General features: G+C 38.5%; 1 protein-coding gene and 1 long non-coding RNA gene across 4 annotated transcripts in view; one reads left to right on the top strand and one right to left on the bottom strand.

Annotated features, from left to right (window-relative positions):
• The window catches only part of LOC113108919 (unconventional myosin-XVI-like), a 222370-nt gene that overhangs the window by 190363 nt on the left and 12868 nt on the right, over nt 1-19139 (bottom strand). Inside the window, exon 1 of one of the 3 annotated variants that reach the window (XM_026272342.1) lies at nt 16212-16330. The exons of 1 other annotated variant lie outside the window; for it this stretch is intronic. Coding sequence is in view for 1 of the 2 variants with exons in the window: in XM_026272344.1 (XP_026128129.1) it covers nt 12936-12969 (34 nt within the window). In the remaining variant the exon portion in view is untranslated. Of the gene's footprint in view, nt 1-12935; nt 13041-16211; nt 16331-19139 lie in introns of those variants that run through there. One more of the 3 variants, XM_026272344.1, reaches the window with a different exon arrangement.
• LOC113108921 (uncharacterized) lies at nt 36-13141 on the top strand. The gene is made up of 3 exons (XR_003292822.1): nt 36-116; nt 12742-12910; nt 13036-13141. It is a non-coding gene; the product is annotated as an uncharacterized LOC113108921 (long non-coding RNA).

Below are 19139 nucleotides of genomic sequence, written 5' to 3'. Positions count from 1 at the left end.
GAGAGTGGAGGAGATAGTGATGAGAGGAGGAGGTAGGAGGTTTGGGGAAGGAGAGAGGGAAGAGGGGAGGGCAGTGGATAAAATTTGTGTTTTGACTGAGGGAGAGAGAGGCTGAGGTAAGTTGCTGCAGTGCGGCTCTCTGACTGAACCGCTAGAGATGCGACGCGGGAAAATATCGAACGGTTAACACATTTCAATGAAAGCATTTTATGATTAGCTTTATGGTGACAATTATGACAGTTAGGCTGCGAATTAATAAATAGTTTGTTGTCTAAATGTAGAATACATAATTATACAGAACGTGTTTTCTTAACTAACATCTTTGCATCATGAATGCGGAAAGATATCTGGAGAAATCTACATTATAGGAACACTTTCCAATCATCTCAGTTGTAATAGTTTGCTTGATGCTGTGGAAGTACTGGAAACAATTGGTCACTCAGTTTTCATCCTTTTTTTAAATGTGTGTTTAATTGACTTTTTTTTTTTTTTTTAAATGTCACATGAGTAGTGACTCCATGCGAAAATGACGTCATAACATCAGTAGGCTTGTTAGACTTCATGCAGTGCCGTAAAGATCGGCTGCCACCTTTCAAAAGCAAAGCATTCTGGTTCAAAAATGTGTCCTACTTTGATTGGCACAAAAGTCGCCTTATGATCACAGGTGCCCTCAAAGTACTGCAAGAGCAAAACGAGACCAGACACATAGGTCAATTGCTCAAAATCGGTTGAGAAAGCCTTGATGACGACACACTTTATTGTCATTGGTGATGACAAGCACGACTTCTGTTGCTCGCTTATTCTAAAAATTGAATTCCAGCAATGCTCACAAATCTGTGTTTTTAAAACAGTAAAAGTATTTTAAGTGTAGTCGCCATGTTATAGCCATTTTTAGCAGTAAAAGCATATATACCCCCAATTTATTGGTTTTTATGTAGTATATGTTAATGTCAAATATGTTAATTTAGTCTGACTTGAGACAGTGGTAACTTCCAAAATCTTGCCAATTGGTTAAAGCCAGACAAAGTCAATTGGCTCATATGGACTTGCCCTAGTGTGCAAGTGTCTACTCAGGGAGTGAATACCATCTCAACAGCTGTTTAAGATCACTATTTACTTTGCAACTTTAAGCAAAGCTTTAAAAAACTTACAGTGTGCTCTGCAGTCTCTAGGCTCATGGTGTCCAGACACCAACATTTCATTGGTTCAGAAAATATGAATCACTGTCTAGCCAACAGAGATCTCAGTATGGAGAACATTTGAATGACTTCATTTTCAGTACTACTGCAGCACACTGGGAGTGTATATTATCACTGGTTTTTGTTTGCATTTGGGATCTGATAGAGCATTTGCCATTTTTGTTCAGACTTAATGTAATTGGTAGTTGAAGACATTATCAAATGAACTGTGTAGAACTTTATGAATGACGTCGGATCCTGTCTACACAGCAACACTTCTGATAGCAATTACACGTCTATACTTCAATGGGAAACAACTAAGAAACTACTTTTAACATTATATCAAGCTCATGAAACGGTGAATACACCGTGAGAAATCTGTTTGAAACATATATTGTACACAAACCAACAATTTAAATAAACAGCACTGACAGAATGCAGGTGAAAAAAATAAATAAATAAAAAACCCTAGAATGCAGTGTAATTTATGATAAAGGGCATATTGTCTCATTGCTCGCTGTTAGTGTTGATGGAGACCTGACAGTTTAACTGCTCAGCAATAGTGTTTAACTGGCCACAAATTACTTCTGACAAGTTTCGTCTTCCTTCTGCACTGAGTTAACACCTTCATGCATGCACAGGAAATTACCAACATGCAAGGTCTGCAAATTTGGTCGTGTAAAGCACTTCAGACTGATTACATTGCATTTTCACCACCATTTTGACCAGTGAATCTGGTTCAGTGTGTGTTGGAGTGTATGCAGTTATGACTATACATGAATGTCTGCATATCTTTGTCTTCCTGCCAAACACCTCCACAGGAACCCACACATAAATTCCACCTTTTGAAACGAAAAAAAAAAAAAAAATGGAGAAAGAGACCAAAAATAAAGCCTGTCATGTGTATCCAGGTCACAGATTTAACCCTCCTCTTACTGCATCTGCTCGGAGTGCCGGGATTCATTTGCAGTAAAATTTGTACTCTGGATATTGCAACAATGTTCTAACTGGGGGAGTCTTAAATGATTCAAAGCATCATAAAACCCAAATCCCATTAATCCACAAGACTCTAATCCATATTTACATCATTTACACGGTTAATTAACTTATTCTCTTGGACCATACACAGTATGGCTTCAAAATAACATGTCAGAGTGATGGTAGATGATGTGGAAGCAGTTCTATCACTATGACCACATTACTAAATAAAAAAAAAAACTTGATAAATAATTCTTATGGTTAGGGGACGCATTTGAAAGGATGCGTCTTTCTCGCTGCTATCATTTGCAGCAGATGCGCTCACCCAGTGCCCTTGAGCAGAAGGAATGAAAAAGAAGCAGTATGGAGGAAAGACAGATGGAAGGGTGGGTGACAGATAGAGATATGAAGGCAAAAGACGAACGAGTGGGGTGAGGAATGGACTGGAGGAATATTTAATGCAGCTTTTGATTTTAATATATTCACTTTGTGACTAGAGACACTGGCATCAAAGGTGATCTTAGAAAAACATAAACAAAATAAAGTGAGTGGGGAAAAAATGAATTGTTAGTATGTGGGAAAAAACTTTCGCCGTTCATGACTTGGTGTGTGTAGTCTTGGTGTCTACTCCTCCAGTTGAAAAAAAGTGCACTTTCATAATGTACTTTAGTGCTTTATTATGTAATTAATGTATACTAAAAAAATATTGTTTATTAGTACTTGGTAAGATAAACTCACTATGATAAAAGATAACAAGAAATGTACATACTCTCTCTGTATTTTAAAAATATATAGTTACCACTTGTAGTACACTTGAACCCATTGTACATTGTACACCAATACTCTCAAGTGTACTACAAATGGTAACTAAATACATTTGTAAAATACATTATGTTAAAAGTACATTTAATTCATATCCATTGTGTCCCCCAGATGTCCTCAAGTTTATCTTGATAAGTAAAGAATAACTTTTCAAAATTAGTGCATGAAAATAGAGCACTTTAAGTAGGCTACATTATGGAAGTGCACTTTTTTTTACCTTGGAATTCCATCCTTAATTGGAACCTCATAAGTGACTGATTTGGAACAGTCTACATAAGGAGGCAAATCTTTGTGTCATATAAATAATATCCTCAGAGAAAGTGCATGGGACTTTTAATTCAATTCAATAAAGTTTGACTTTTGCATGAGCTAAGCTAATGCAAGTTGTCATGAAAATTAATTATATTTTGTAAATGCATGTCATATATCTTATTGTGAATGGTTCATCTATGTATGTTCCATTTTCCAATCATTTTTAATCAAAATGCCATAAAATTCCAGTGAAAAGTAAGTGCACTTAAACCCTGCACTTTACTTACAAGCTCGCATTCATTTTTGAGAAACGACTGCATCTCAAAATCCAATCAACAATCAACTGATGGAACTGAATGGAAAGTCACCACCCTGCATTTGTTTTTTTCTTTTTATCAATAATCTACTCTTTACATCACAATAGAAGACTTCTGTCACTACTTCTATTTCATTGTGACTTTACAATTCATAAAAATAAAAAGCACACATAAATATTGCCTTTAATAGTATTTTTTTTTTTTATTAGATTGGGAAGTCTAATCTAACAAACAATAGAAATTTACTTAATAGAAAGAAAAATGTAGGAGATTGAAAATGCTCAGAGGAGGGGTGGTAGACATCTTCCCTCATGGATGTGATCTCAGAGAAGGTCACGTTTCATGGATGAGCAATAGAGATAATACATCACTTGAGGGGACAAAAGACCCTTAACCCCATTTTCTCTCACCAGCCAAAATCACCTAGTAGATGTCACGTACGGTGATACAGGAAACGAGGAGAGATCCAAATGCAGGTATGAGATTTTATTAAAGGGCAAATCCAAAGGGTAACAGTCCAGGCAGGGTCAAAACCAGAGTATCCAATAACATCACAAACAAAGACGAGAACACAAGGCAAGAGCAGACTCAGGAAAGTATCACATATAAGACAAGGACTCCGTGACACAGACTCAGACAGACCGGGTATAAATGCACAGAAGGATAATGAGGGAACAGGAGACAGGTGGGGAACAATCAATTACTCAAACAAGGAGGAAGGTGACCAAATAAGGGAACAGGAAGTGATAAGGTGACAGACACCGTGGGAAAAGGAGGACACCTATTGGAAACCCAGGGAACACAACCCAGACACTGTGACAGTACCCCCAACAACTGGAACATCAACTGGAACCTGACTCGACTCTGGGAGGGTCAACTGGAACCTGACTCGACTCTGGAGGGTCAACTGGAACCTGACTCGACTGTGGAGGGTCAACTGGAACCTGACTCGACTCTGGAGGGTCAACTGGAACCTGACTCGACTGTGGAGGGTCAACTGGAACCTGACTCGACTCTGGAGGGTCAACTGGAACCTGACTCGACTCTGGAGGGTCAACTGGAACCTGACTCGACTCTGGACTGCCTGTAGAGACGTGAGGCGCCTCGGCCTCCGGAACAGCATCGGGAGCGGCATCGGGCACTGCATCGGAAACGGCCTCGGGCACCGCCTCGGCCTCCGGAACAACATCGGGCACTGCCTCGGCCTCCCGAACAGCAACAGGTACTGCCTCGGCATCGGGCACCACCTCGGCCTCCGGAACAGCATCGGGCACCGCCTCGGCCTCCGGAACATTTGATTTTTAATGTTGTGTGTTGCTACCTCAAGCATCAGTGCCTGTAGCTCTTGTGATAGCTGTGCATGAGACCTTCTTAACTGAATAATTTGTGTAAATTTAGTGGTTATGTATGCAGTTTTTTCAGGGCTTTTCATTCCTTTTTTTATGATTTTATCTCTCAAAAACTTCTAAACATCTTACAGATTCTGCAAGGAGTATGTAAACCTATGAAAAAAAAGGACAAGTAAATCTATGAGCATGACTGTATGCATCATTACAATTTCTCCTTTTATTTTTAACAAAAAATAAAAAAAGTTCACATATGATAAAAGAAAGATGAGCAAGTTGCTAGTCCGTGCACTTGAGTCCACCTTGGTCAAAGGTCACAAAAGAGTACTGTGTCAATGCCAATGAGTCAGGACCCAGAGAAATGAGAAGTGATGTTTCCCTCCATCTGTGCGCTATGAGAAATGTCAGACCTTCGAGCTGGAGATGAGAGAAAGCCAAGCGGAGGGAGGAAATCGGCTCTCCTCTGTCAGACCAATAAAGGATCGGAGAGAGGAGTGTCGTTTGAGGTAAATGTCAAGACCGAGAGGGAGGAACAGAGATGAGCAAGAGAAAGCATATGAGAGAGAGAAATTACCCTATTTCCCGATGATGAGATGTGGTATGAGTCTTGGTGTATGTATTAAGCTGTCAGGACATGGAAAAACACCCTTATCTACAGCTGTCAGTCTCACAGAACTTTCGCTGTCTTTGGGTGAAGAGGCCACTATAGTAATAAACCGAACACTAATCATGAGTATGAAGGACATGCCATCACTACATCAAAACCTCTGAGAGCACAGCTGTGTGCTGCAAGTCAATTTAAATAATTGCAAAACTGAGCAAAAGGGCAAAGTCTAAATTTGAAACTGAATACAGTTAAAGAAATGTATCACAAAATTCAAATAAGGATGAGTGAAATACTATAAAATATGATCAGGCACAAGGTCATTTGCTGATCAATATCCTCAGAAATGCAGCTCAAAGCTCAATAAATGTATTTGGGTTATCTATAGCAATTAATATCTGAATGGCAGTACCTAAAGCCATCATGTTTCTACTCTTCAGTAAATGGATGAGTAAAATTTCCACTCAACACCAAGCTTTTTTGTTTGTTTGTTTGTTTTTTGCAAATGCTGTAATCATTTACTCACCCTCATGTCATTCCCAACCTGCATGATTCCCTCTTTCAGTGAAATACAAAATGAGTTATTAAGCAAAATGTCAAAGCTGCTCTCTTCCATTATTAAAGAAATCAATGACAAGTAGATGTGAAGCGAAGACAATACAACACTAGAAAACTGTGCCTACAACCTTTAAGCTATATTTCAAGACTTCTAAATCTGTGACAAATGTGTAAGGAACACACTAAAGTGTGTAATATGTGGTTGTGATAAGTGGGGACGCACATGTGTTGCTCATATCCGCTCCCACAGGTCTCTGCCCCAACCCACTCATCACAGTGGTACAGTAGGTGTACTTTCATCATAATTTCAACAAATTAAAGCAAAATTATCTAGAACTCCTGTTATGCAGTTAAAGTTAGTTTGTTGTAAATGCATCTCCCAAATGCATATGTAAATCATTAAGTACCTTAAATTTATCCGTTTCTCACACAAAATGTATGGCTCCTGAAGACTTGCTGTCCTAAAAACTTTTTCCTAAATACAAGACAAGTTTTTTTTAAATGTGATAAACTCATGCATATAAGAGGAAAAACACTGTTCTTTAGCAATAATAATGTATCACTGGAATGTGTTATGAGAGAGTGCCAGTCATTCATAAAAATGATCTTTACTTGCATTATTTAATTACATGTCTGCATCCCATAATAAAACCCAACATTATGAAATGTATCAAGCATCTGTCACAAGGCGACAGTAGCATTTCTATATATAATTTTTTTTTTTTTTTTTTTTTTTCATGAAAAATAAAACAAGACTTAATTTGGTCTTGGTTTGAGGTCCTAGCGTGAACGTTAGAGCTCAGGCAAAACCTTTGTAATGACTATCAAACGTTCATCTAAAAAGCATAGCATAGCCAAGCAGTATTTCACAGCAAGTGTATCTTACCTCGCTATCCTGCTTTCATATTCACACACCACAGCTGTAAAAGCTGTTGATGATACCCTGAGGAAGCTCTTTTCACTAATTAAAGCAGCTTGCGACAAGGTTCTCACAAACACTAATGAATCAGTTCAGCCATATTGAACCAGCACTTTCAATTACGGCAGCATTCATGGCCTGGGGATGGCAAGCGCCTCAGGAAGGGCCAGGTTTTAAGGAATGAATTAAACATGTGATGCAATCTCTACATGACATTAATTATTCAACCCCTGTGTTGTATTTACACTGCTAAATATTTCTTTTCCCCAAAATTTCACTGCTGAATTCAATTAGCATAATTCTAGGGTTCATTTTCCCAACCAGTAAACTGGCAAATGGAAATATCCTAAAACGTTATCCTCAGTAAACTCTGTATTGATACACACCATTTGGCTATCAAGCGCAATGCTTAATTCACATCTGATTATAAAATATTTTATGGAATCTTCAAAGATGTTTTACTGGACCTACAGGTCACACTAACGGTACAGTAGATTTATAATCTAGTGGTCCATTAAGCTGTGGATTAATACGTTTATCTCTTCCTTTCCTCGCTCTAACTCCTTAAGCCCTTTATCTGTCTCTCTGTCTTCTTACTTACCCCTTCATCCACAAATATGTGGTTTGCTCTTTTTTTTTTAATGTTTTGATGCTTCCAGTTTAGTGTCCAAACTTAGGCTGTGTTTACATATGTTTATCTTGGGTGACCCAATTACAGGGGGGTCAAAAACTTTTGATATTGGATCACATGAACAGTAAGAAATGTGATCATCATCCACTGGCTTAAAACAAGGGTTTACAATTTTGACAGATATGTGCAGCTTTTAAACAATATACCTGTTTTTTGTGATAACAACAACAACAAAAGTCCATTCTCTACTGAACATTTTGGTTGTAGGCTCTTGTTTTCCAGTTTGAAGCATGAAAGATTTCAAAATCCATTTAATTCTTTAGCACCCACATCAGAGCAGGACAAATTGTCTGTACATAAGGAGAGTGTTAAGAGTCAGGAATGGAGGTTGTGCTAATGTGACTGTTGACTGTCCTACTTTAATGATTGGAGCTGAAGCGCTCTTATTGGATTAAATGGCTGGTTCAAATGAGCTTGACTGGTTCAATGCCCATTTTGAGAAATGTGATGAAGTAATGTCGCGACTGAGACTGAGAGACTCAGAGTCAATAGAGGCTAGTCTGCTGCAGTGGATCAGGAGTAAAGGTGGTAAGAGAGATATGAGAGCTTTTAGTTTCACAGAGCCAGACATCTGATTTGTGGCATAAAGTCTAATCCAACAATTGAGTTTATCCTGCCCTAAAACCACACATCAAGACTGCAAATAACCCATTATAGCACAAGTGGTGGGTTGATCTGAAATGGAACATACACTGGTGTGAGAAATAAATAAATAATGGAGTGTCAGTCTCAGAAAATGGTTCCACAGCGATCACTGAAAAACTATGAGAAAGATTAAGAGGTATTATTAGAATGTTTATCTATACAAAATCAGTAAGTACAGATTATTTCAGATAGCTCAAAAACAAAGCAGAATATACAATCCTGCTTGTGGATATCTACTTCTAAGGGCTAAAGAGAATGTTTTTGTCTTTTATCTTTAAAAGATCTGATACAATTAACCTGACAAATCCAGAAAATTATATATATATATACACAGATACACATCATATCAGTCTAGTAATTTGGTTGCTTGATTAAAAACCAGGTAATGGTTAATGAACCGTTTAAAGTGCATTGCTTTTGTTAATAATAAAAAGGGCATGATATGACCACACACACAGTTAAAGCTGCAGTTGGTAACTTTTGACGCTCTAGCGGTTAATAAACAGAACTGCTTGCGTCTTGCGGAAGAACATCATAGCCGGAACTACTTCTCTATGTTTATGTCTATGAAGAATCACAAAGGTACTGGGTTACTCCACCACGGTACCCCTGAAGCAATCTAAAATAGTCCGAATAGGAACGCTTATTATAGGTGCACCCTAGTGATTCAGGACAAGCTAAAAACACGGTTTGGAAAATGGATTCATGGTGTACTCGCTTATTATATACATTTTTTCTACATTTTGAACACAAACAAAGTTACGGACCACATCTCTGATTGGTTGTTTTCTTACCGGGAGCGGTCTGTAACTGCAAATGGCAATAGGACCACTGAGGAGCCAGAGGAGCTTGATTTGTTCACAGATTATCTGTCTCATATTCTACTGTCAGGAAATAATGACAGGTTTAACAAATATTTAAAAAATATATTATTACAAAAGTTACCTACTGCAGCTTTAAATCAAATGTATAGCCCAAATAAATCTTAATCTGCACATATACACTGTAATGCCTGAAATCTGGTACATTCCCTCACAATACCCCTATATCTATCCTAATCTCAGATGCAAGCAGTATTAAATGTTTTAATCCTTTATCCCCCCAAAAAGCAGCTCAATATTCGGCAGCATCAAGCGGACTGAGTCAGTCACTGTCACTGTGGCTGACTGTGAGTAATTAGCCTCTCTTGAAACTCTGTTATCCCAACTAAACTAAGACACTTTATTGAAGACAAAAACTTTTTTTTAAAGCAAAGACCCAAGAGGATCGTATGTGGTACCAATTAAGATGACTTTGTATTCCATAGTGAAGGCAGCAAGCCTGGAGTCAGTATGGGTAGAGCTGTCTCTGAATGTTTAATTGAGCAGTACACACACTCTCTGCCTCTCATTGCACCCAAAGTGCAGGAATCTGAACCACCCTTCAGTCACATCTACAACCACAGTCACCTGACAGAACAGCAATGAACAGCCTAGACTTATTGGACAAGCTACAGAATGTGAGGAAGACACTGAAAGCGAAAGAGTGAAAAGTGTTCATTTAGTGTACATGTACTTAATACTTGGTAGGGGCTCCTTTTGCTGGAAATCAGCATTTTCAAAAAGCTGGTCAGCAGAAGGAAGCATGAAGTGCTCCAAAATTTATTGGTAAACGGTTCCTTGACACGTCTGTGTGTGGTAGCTCTTGATGCCTCAGTTCATTCCTTGTGAAGTTCACTCAAATTCTTGAATTGATTTTACTTGACAATCCTCATAAGACTGCGGTTCTCTCGGTTGGTTGTGCATTTTTTTCTTCCACACTTTTTCCTTCCACTTAACTTTCTGTTAACATGCTTGGATACAGCACTCTGTGAACAGCCAGCTTCTTTGGCAATGAATGTTTGTGGTTTACACTCCTTGTGAAGGGGGTCAATGACTGTCTTCTGGACAACTGTCAGACCAACAGTCTTTCCCATGATTGTGTAGCCAAGTGAACCAAACTGAGAGACCATTTTGAAGGCTCAGGAAACCTTTGCTGGTGTTTTGAGTTGATTAGCTGATTGGCATGTCACCATATTCTATTTTTTTGTAAATTGTTGGGTTGAAAGAAAGAATCAAAGACATAAGCTACTTCTGTCTGTGTGCATTGAATTTATTTAATACACAAGTTTCACGATCTGAGTTAAATTACTAAAATAAATGAACTTTTCCATGACATTCTAATTTATTGAGATGCACCTGTAAATATTAATTTATGTTTCTACTCAGGCATATCATGATTAAGATCGTTCACAGCTCTCGTAATGAGATACCTTCAGGAGAACATCAGCACAAAAGACTCAAAACTCCTGAAAATCAATTACTCTGTTTTCTTTCCTTTTTAAGCCATCATTTTCCATCAGTGAATCATTTCACTTGATATTTTTCTCTTTGTGTAATGTGTTTACTTCTGCTAAATTATTGAAAAATACATCCAACCAATAATGCAACATATGCAGAATTTAGCAAATGTCCACCAGAAATAACCTTCTATAAATATTATATTAGGATACATGGATTTGTAAAGATATCTTTTGGAGGATTTCAATACAGGTGCTGGTCATATAATTAGAATATCATCAAAAAGTTGATGTATTTCACTAATTCCATTCAAAAAGTGAAACTTGTATATTATATTCATTCATTACACACAGACTGATATATTTCAAATGTTTATTTCTTTTAATTCTGATGATTATAACTGACAACGAAGGAAAATCCCAAATTCAGTATCTCAGGAAATTTGAATATTGTGAAAAGGTTCAATATTGAAGACACCTGGTGCCACACTCTAATCAGTTAATTAACTCAAAACACTGCAAATGCCTTTAAATGGTCTCTCAGTCTAGTTCTGTAGACTACACAATCATGGGGAAGACTGCTGACTTGACAGTAGTCCAAAAGACGACCATTGACACCTTGCACAAGGAGGGCAAGACACAAAAGGTCATTGCAAAAGAGGCTGACTTTTCACAGAGCTCTGTGTCTAAGCACATTAATAGAGAGGTGAAGGGAAGGAAAACATGTGATAGAAAAAAAGTGTACAAGCAATAGGGATAACCGCATCCGGGAGAGGATTGTGAAACAAACCCCATTCAAAAATGTGGGGGAGATTCACAAAGAGTGGACTGCAGTTGGAGTCAGTGCTTCAAGAACCACTACGCACAGACGTATGCAAGACATGGGTTTCAGCTGTCGCATTCCTTGTGTTAAACCACTCTTGACCAACAGACAGTGTCAGAAGCATTAAAGACAAAAAGGACTGGACCTTTTGGGTGGTCCAAAGGTGTGTTCTCTGATGAAAGTAAATTTTGCAAATCAAGGTCCCTGAGTCTGGAGGAAGAGAGGAGAGGCACACGACCTGCGTTGCTTGAGGTCCAGTGTAAAGTTTCCACAGTCAGTGATGGTTTGGGGTGCCATGTCATCTGCTGGTGTTGGTCCACTGTGTTTTCTGAGGACCAAGGTCAACGCAGCAGTATAGAAGAAGTTTTAGAGCACTTCATGCTTTCTGCTGCTGACCAACTCTATGGAGATGCAGATTTAATTTTCCAACAGAACTTGGCACCTGCACATACTGCCAAAGCCACCAGTACCTGGTTTAAGGACCATGGTAACTCAGTTCTTAATTGGTCATCAAACTCATCTTACCCTAACCCCATAGAAAATCTGTGGGGTATTCTGAAGAGGAAAATGCGATATGCGATATGACTTTGGTTGTGTTCAAAATATAGAAAAATGTATATAATTATAAGCGAGTACACCATGAATCCATTTTCCAAACCGTGTTTTTAGCTTGTCCTGAATCACTAGGGTGCACCTATAATAAGTGTTTATATTCTGACTATTTTAGATTGCTTCGGGGGTACCGCGGCGGAGTAACCCAGTACCTTTGTGATTCTTCATAGACATAAACAGAGAGAAGTAGTTCCGGCTACAATGTCCTTCCGCAAGACGCAAGCAGTTCTGTTTATTAACCGCTAGAGCGTCAAAAGTTACCGACTGCAGCTTTAAGTAATATTCTAATTTTCTGAGATACTGAAATTTAGTTGTCAGTTATAATCATCAAAATAAAAAAATAAAAAACATTTGAAATATATCAGACTGTGTGTATGAATGAATATAATACACAAGTTTCACTTTTTTGATGATATTCTAATTATATGACCAGCACCTATATAGGCCAAGAGAAGATTTTTTTTTTCCTTTGATGTAAACAAAATGTGGTTCTCACAGAACTAGCATATTCTCACCAGAGCTTACGCTATGCCTACGTCATCTGCTTTGAATTTTAGGTGAACTATCCCTTTAAAAGTTTAATTTGTGCCCTCCATATTTGTGCCCTCCATATTTACAGTCAATATAATGATGTATATTTATTTTCTTTCTCTCCATCTCTCTCACTCACAAACACAAGCTGCTGGGAGACAAGCCCTGAAAGATCCATGATTAATTTGGCCCATTAACTGCCACTGCCAGGGGAGAGAAGGAGAGGGAGAAAGAGAGAGAAAAAAAGTCTTACCCTCAATGCTCATTTGCTCATTTAGAAAGAAAGAACGCAAGAAAGAAAGAATGAAAGGTCAAAGGTACAGTCTCACGTCTTCATCTTACCCTCCCCATCATCTGTCAGTCGTACTGTGAGCATCACACTGGTTGACCTTGCCTCACTCACTTTTTTCTTTTCTTCTTTCTTCTCTTTTTCCTCGCTCAGGATCCCTTCTACTCTATTGAGACACCTCCTGTTATGCTGTGAAGCCAGTTTGACAGCTGCTCCCCTCTGAAGTCATTCAACATTCTCAACCTTCCACCTGTCCCTCAAGCCACAGCTGTTTGACAACAGAGCCTAATGGAAAACTAGACCTAAAAAAGAGAGCGCGAGAGGGATGAAGGGAGGAGTCTGACCCTGACTGGATGAGATTCTGAGTGACTAATTCCAGGACTCGTGCCAGGATGTCCGATTTGCTCTCCAGACCTACATTAAAGCTTTAAGCTGGAGGAGCACCCAAACATGTGCAGTATATTCCTTACCACACACTCTGCATTTTCCTGCTCAGGGACAAACAAGCAGAGACACAGGAATCTCTCAGAAGACAGCTCTTAGGAGAAATGTGGTGGCAGGGAATATCTCCCCAGCGACGGGAGCAGAGTGAGGCAGGAGGGATCTGACTGCAGCCATGCACAGCAGATGATCCACACACACTCACTCGCTTGCTCACTCCTCTGTGGTGGTGTAAACAAAATTGTCATGTTGCTTAGCAACAGCCTGTCTTGTATAACAGTATACTAGAGTACAAGTGTTAAAGCAAACACTGGGAGAAGCGCACAGGCTATGTTTATTTGGGATTGGCAGCTTTATTTTCTATTAGGTGTGACCCAAGCAGTTCATATAATGTCAGTAACCATGTGACCAAAGTCGATTCATTTTTCTAACCCACAAGCAATGCCTGTAACCATAATGACAGAGAATTATTCTATCCCAATTCACCACTTTTTCTATGTTCTAAAAGTAAGTGCTCATTTTGTGAAGAAAAAGCACTTCTTCCTACTATATTGGAGAGATATCACTGTCATGCAAAATACTCTTTAAGTTTTTGTATAATGGTGCATTTAAAAGTTAGTGGTTAAATTTAAAATTCACAGTGTTGTTTGAAGATAAGATGCAGTAATTAAAATGCCCTGTTTCACTTCCATAGTGTTCGATTAGGAAACATAGTGTGAAGTACTGGCTGCAAAAAGAAGACAGAATGTTATAAAAATTAGCTGTATGCTGTATGCACATTATGTAAAAAGCCAATGTTGGGCATTCATGTTAAAGATGGACTTGGGTTAGCTAACATGCTAAAGTTAGCAGCACCTAGCTGTAAATTAACATTCTTCAAACACTTTGATGACTAAAACTTAAACCAAAAATGTGTGTGGTTAAAAAATAAATCAAATAAAGATTCAAACAACTATATGGATAACTACACTTGTCTATAGTAGGCCTACATTATTTGAAACAGCTCAAGTTTTAGCACAACAACTCAAGTGCTGCACTGTTTGCTTTAAATGGACAAGTCTGTCATCATCTAACACCCTCAAGTAGTGAACTGTTGTCTGTGGAACAAAAAATAAATTATTTTCTATAAAGTTCAGTTTCAATTATGCAGTCAGTTCAGGATTTGCCTCCCTTATGCTATGTACTAAACAAAATCAAAACTACAAGACTAGCTCGTCTCCTGCTTGTATGAAGAACTACTATCTACATGAGCAGAGCAAATTAGACAGATTTCAAATCACATGCTTCTGGAAATTCTACTTCTAACTAAGCAAGTGCTAACAGATAGCATTGGTATATATTTTTAAAGAGTAGCATTGCACTCCCTCTCACAGCCTGAGGGTGGCAGTGTTCATACATCATCCATAGATCCACATTGCTACAGTTTGGACTATGTATATCCAGACTGAGGAATGTTAGGAAATCACTCACTACACCATCACTGCTTACAATAATTTTATACAAACAAACCCATTGTTAACAAATATATAATATGGTGTAAAAAGGCCACCAAAAAAATAAATAAAAATAGTTAAAAAAAAAAAACTACAGAAACTAGTTTAGCAAACCTCAAGCACTTTCAAAAACAATGAAAATTTATGTCTCTAACTAATGTCTCTAACAAAGGCTCTCCTAGAGCTGAATATTTCCCTGCTCTCTTGTCTTCAGAGTCGCTGTATAAAGATTCAAATGAAGCTGCTAAATGAACCCTCATGCATAATGAGCTGAATGAATAATTGAAAAGATGAAGTGAAAAACGCTGATCATACCGTAGCTCCAATGAACAAATGTAGCAGAACATTTGCCCAACTCTGACATTCTCAGTAATAATACACATACATTTGCACAAATAGAGCCTTGCTCATGAAACACGAGCGGAATGAATTTGTGTAAAATGCTCGTAAAACACTCGATTCAATGCAGTAATTTGCATATGAATGGTTGCATGAACAGCTTACACAGGAATTTGTTCTGCTTGTGTCAGTGTTACCTGAAATACATACAAAAGTAACCAAAGTGCACCTAAACAAACATCACACTTTTGTGTTGTGCAAAAAAATTTAGCAGAAGAGTAATCAGATCAAGCATCATGATTGGTTTAGCCATGACCTTTAACCCTTGCTGATTGGCAATCCTGCTATGGACACTCCTGCTATTGGCACTCCTACTACGGAGGTCGATGCTTGTCATCAATCACGAGCGAGTAGCTTGTAACACATTATAATGGCTGGGAACAAGCGCCTTTTCCCACGACGCACTAATGCAATTCGGAGAAGCATAAAAAACGGAGAAAGCAGGCATCGTAAACATACATCACACACACCTCCCACAGCCCAACATGACATTGACAGACCTTTTATATGCTGGCAAGGAAGAATGTATGGGGAAATGGTGGCTCATACAGTGTGCACATGGTGCTTGCACGCTTACAGTACACACATCCAGTGACGCATACAACACATTCACTATCATGGAGCACTACAAATCCAAGTGCACACACTAATAAATATCCACTAATATTCATGACCTTGGAGCAATTAGATGGCGATATGACATCAACACAGTCCAATGGCATTTTTGGGGTCTAAAGTCCCCACAGTGATCTCATCCACACACACGCCAGCCCTCACGTTACACATGATATATTTAGAGCCGAACCAACTGCACTTCAAATCAGTCCTCAAAGTCAGCCTGACCCACCGGATAGATTCTCTTGCACTCACTCACCCCTTTTTCCACATGCACCCATTTAATCTTCTACCTTCATGTTTTCAGGAAGGAAAAAAGCAGTAGAGTTTTACAAACAAGCACACCAAACACAGAAGTACACAGCAAAGAACGCTTCCTACCGGCAATCCTGTCCCGTGCTAGAGGAAAGAGGGAGCGGAAGAGAAAAGGTAGGGAGACGGAGAAAAACGTGCCTGCCTGTGTACGCCTCCGCTCTGCTCCACCAAATCAATTTCACACTCTCTCACCTCCCAGTCACCATGATGTCATTCATTCATCAGTTTGGCGTTGCCATGGAAACCCTGGATGGCGTGGTTTTGGTTTGGCCATTCTGTGACACTGTTTGTTATCCTTGAGCATATCCGACCCTCCCTCTCTGTAAGGTGTAGTGTAGTCGCCCCCCAATCCTTTGTCAGCACGTGGATTCTGTATGTTGGGGGGAGGCATGTAGGTGGGTGTCCTTGTTCAAAAGCTGGACTCTTTAAGGGGTAAAACCCCCGAGGCACTCAAAGACGGTGTGTTTTATCCAACCTCTAATCGAGACCCCCTACATTCCTCATCCAGGGTCGAGTCTCATTATCCCTTACTTCAAAAACCCATACAAACACAAATAGACTCCTCATTCTGACCCCACCTTATTGATTAGTCCATTTTATTCAGTCACCCACAAATAGACCACAAAGACCCCCTACAGCCATGTCTGGGTGCTCAGGTTAAGCTCCGACATTCTCCACCAAGTCTCCAGTAATGAATAGTTAATGGGACTGCCCCCCTTCATTATGGTGTACTCTCTGATAGTCTCGAGTCTGACCTTGGGGGATCTACATCTTCATACAGACCCTGTACTTCCTCATATTAATCATAGTCTGTAAAAAAGATAAGAGACCCACCAGGAACCACCTCCCACCCACTTATTACTGTCTGGACCAGAATATCATCAGTCTGAATAATTCCAAGCAGAAGAGTAAATTACATTTTCTTGTGGAATAAAGAAAATTGATTCTGGAACCGTAAAGCCATATTTCCTCACTGGTCCTACATTACGGTAATATAATATAATGTGGATAGCATTGACCTTGTTCAAAAAAGAACTGGAGGACATTTTTCTATTCTTTATCTAAAAAGACCTGGTTGTGAACAGTGAAGGCTTCACATTGCATGCCAACCGAGCATTGTAAAGAGACGTTCATTTGAAGTATAGTACTGTATGAATCTTTTGCTCCTATTTGACCCAGACCTTTTAACCACAGCAAATAGCTGCATCTAAATATTCTTACTTCCCTACTTTATAGTAGGTGAAAAACAGTATGACCAGATTCAAAGTATTTATAAGACAAAAAGTACCTGGATGTCCTAATATTACCAATGAGATGCTTTACTACCCCATTTCCTTTATTGTTTTATTCATTTTTAATACGGTCTCATCCCTTGGCAAGCTGTCATCTGAATCACTCCTTTTTTGAAGAAGAATAAGAATCAAACCAGGACCTTTAAGCTTACAAAGATGTCATTTTCACTGTGAAACTATTTATACCTTCTGCTTTCTTGCTACCTAGCAACAATACTATCTTGGTGAAGCTGACCAAAAACCACCTTTGACCTCAGCTGTCTGACAGAGGAAATCTTTCGCAAAGAATACCACATTTCCTTAAGTACTAACAACATATTGAATTAATATATATATAGTAAAAAAAATATACACTATATAGTTTCGAACTGGGGACCTTTCACGTGTGAGGTGACCGTGATAACCACTACACTACGGAAACCCACTAAAACAACTGCTTGGCGCTCTCCCATCTGTGCCACAGAATATATTAATAATATATTGAATAGTACATATTTGTTTATATAATTATATATAATATAATGTATAGTAAGTATAGTATAAGTATTATATTAGAATATAATCATGCATTATTGAATGTATTTTCCAGTAAATTCCAAAATACTTTTGTTTTGTAAGAGAAAGTCTCACTTGCAGAAAGGAAATCAATCACAGCTCTTTATCACGCATTGACCAAAACTAAATAGCAATGCATGGATGACAGAGCATGCAATAACAAATGGTGTGAGACAGACAGACAAAAGGATTTAAAACAAAGCATTACGTTTCCTTTTTATTTTTCATAAATTCTCCAACGTTGGGGTCATTCTGACTCCACTGGCCCTCTAATGGTTTTCTTATGTCATAATCAGTCAAAAAATGGTTTACGTGTGTTTAGTAGCCTACAATTGACCATATATTTGGTCAAGAATCAATTCACATGTTTGATTTGTGTAGGAGTTAATGTGAGAACGTATTACATCATCATAACTACAGCCAGGATGAAAATGATCTTGTAACTGACACGCTAAACCTGTGATAAGTTGTGTAAAGTGTGCACTGACATGACATCAAACAAAAAACTCAGTGTCTCTGCACAGGGTGACAAGCTTTAGTCTATTAGTTTGAACTTGGCATAAAGAAACAGAAGTCTACATCAAGTGTATGAACATGCTCTATTTTAGAGAAAAGTACTGTAGAACTCAAACTTTGCCTTTCTTCGAAGTGTGATAAGGGTAAAAACCTCTCTGATGTATTTTGGGGTTTTACTTTGCCTAATAATAAAGGAATGAAAGATTTTTTACAAGATGAATCGCGCTGTAATCAAAGTCCTTTTTAAGTAAAGCAAGTTTTAAGCTCTATTTGCAATGAAACTGAAAAGCTATTTCAGTCAAGTCCAACTCCTGTCTGAAATACTGAAAACTCATAAATGTATCCATAAATGTTGTTTCTTATGCCCAAATAGCATTACAAAGCATGCATTTTCAAGTTGGTACACACAGTGCAGTCCCAAGTGTGCGTTGAGCACATTGATTGTTTCTCTTTGAACTGGCATCTCATGACTTCACCAGTTGATGATTGGCTTGTTTATTTAGAGGGCAGGACTTATTCCACAACACTGTGTTCAGTACGCTCTCATATTCATAGTAATAAGAGGAAACACAGACTTTAGTGAGTATACACTCACTAAAAGACTATTTATATTCAAGACAAGAGATTTATT

The sequence above is a fragment of the Carassius auratus genome, chromosome 9 (assembly GCF_003368295.1).
Source record: "Carassius auratus strain Wakin chromosome 9, ASM336829v1, whole genome shotgun sequence".
Classification (NCBI taxonomy): Eukaryota; Metazoa; Chordata; class Actinopteri; order Cypriniformes; family Cyprinidae; genus Carassius; species Carassius auratus.
Note: the sequence above shows the minus strand (reverse complement) of the source record. Positions and strands in the feature narration are given on the sequence as shown.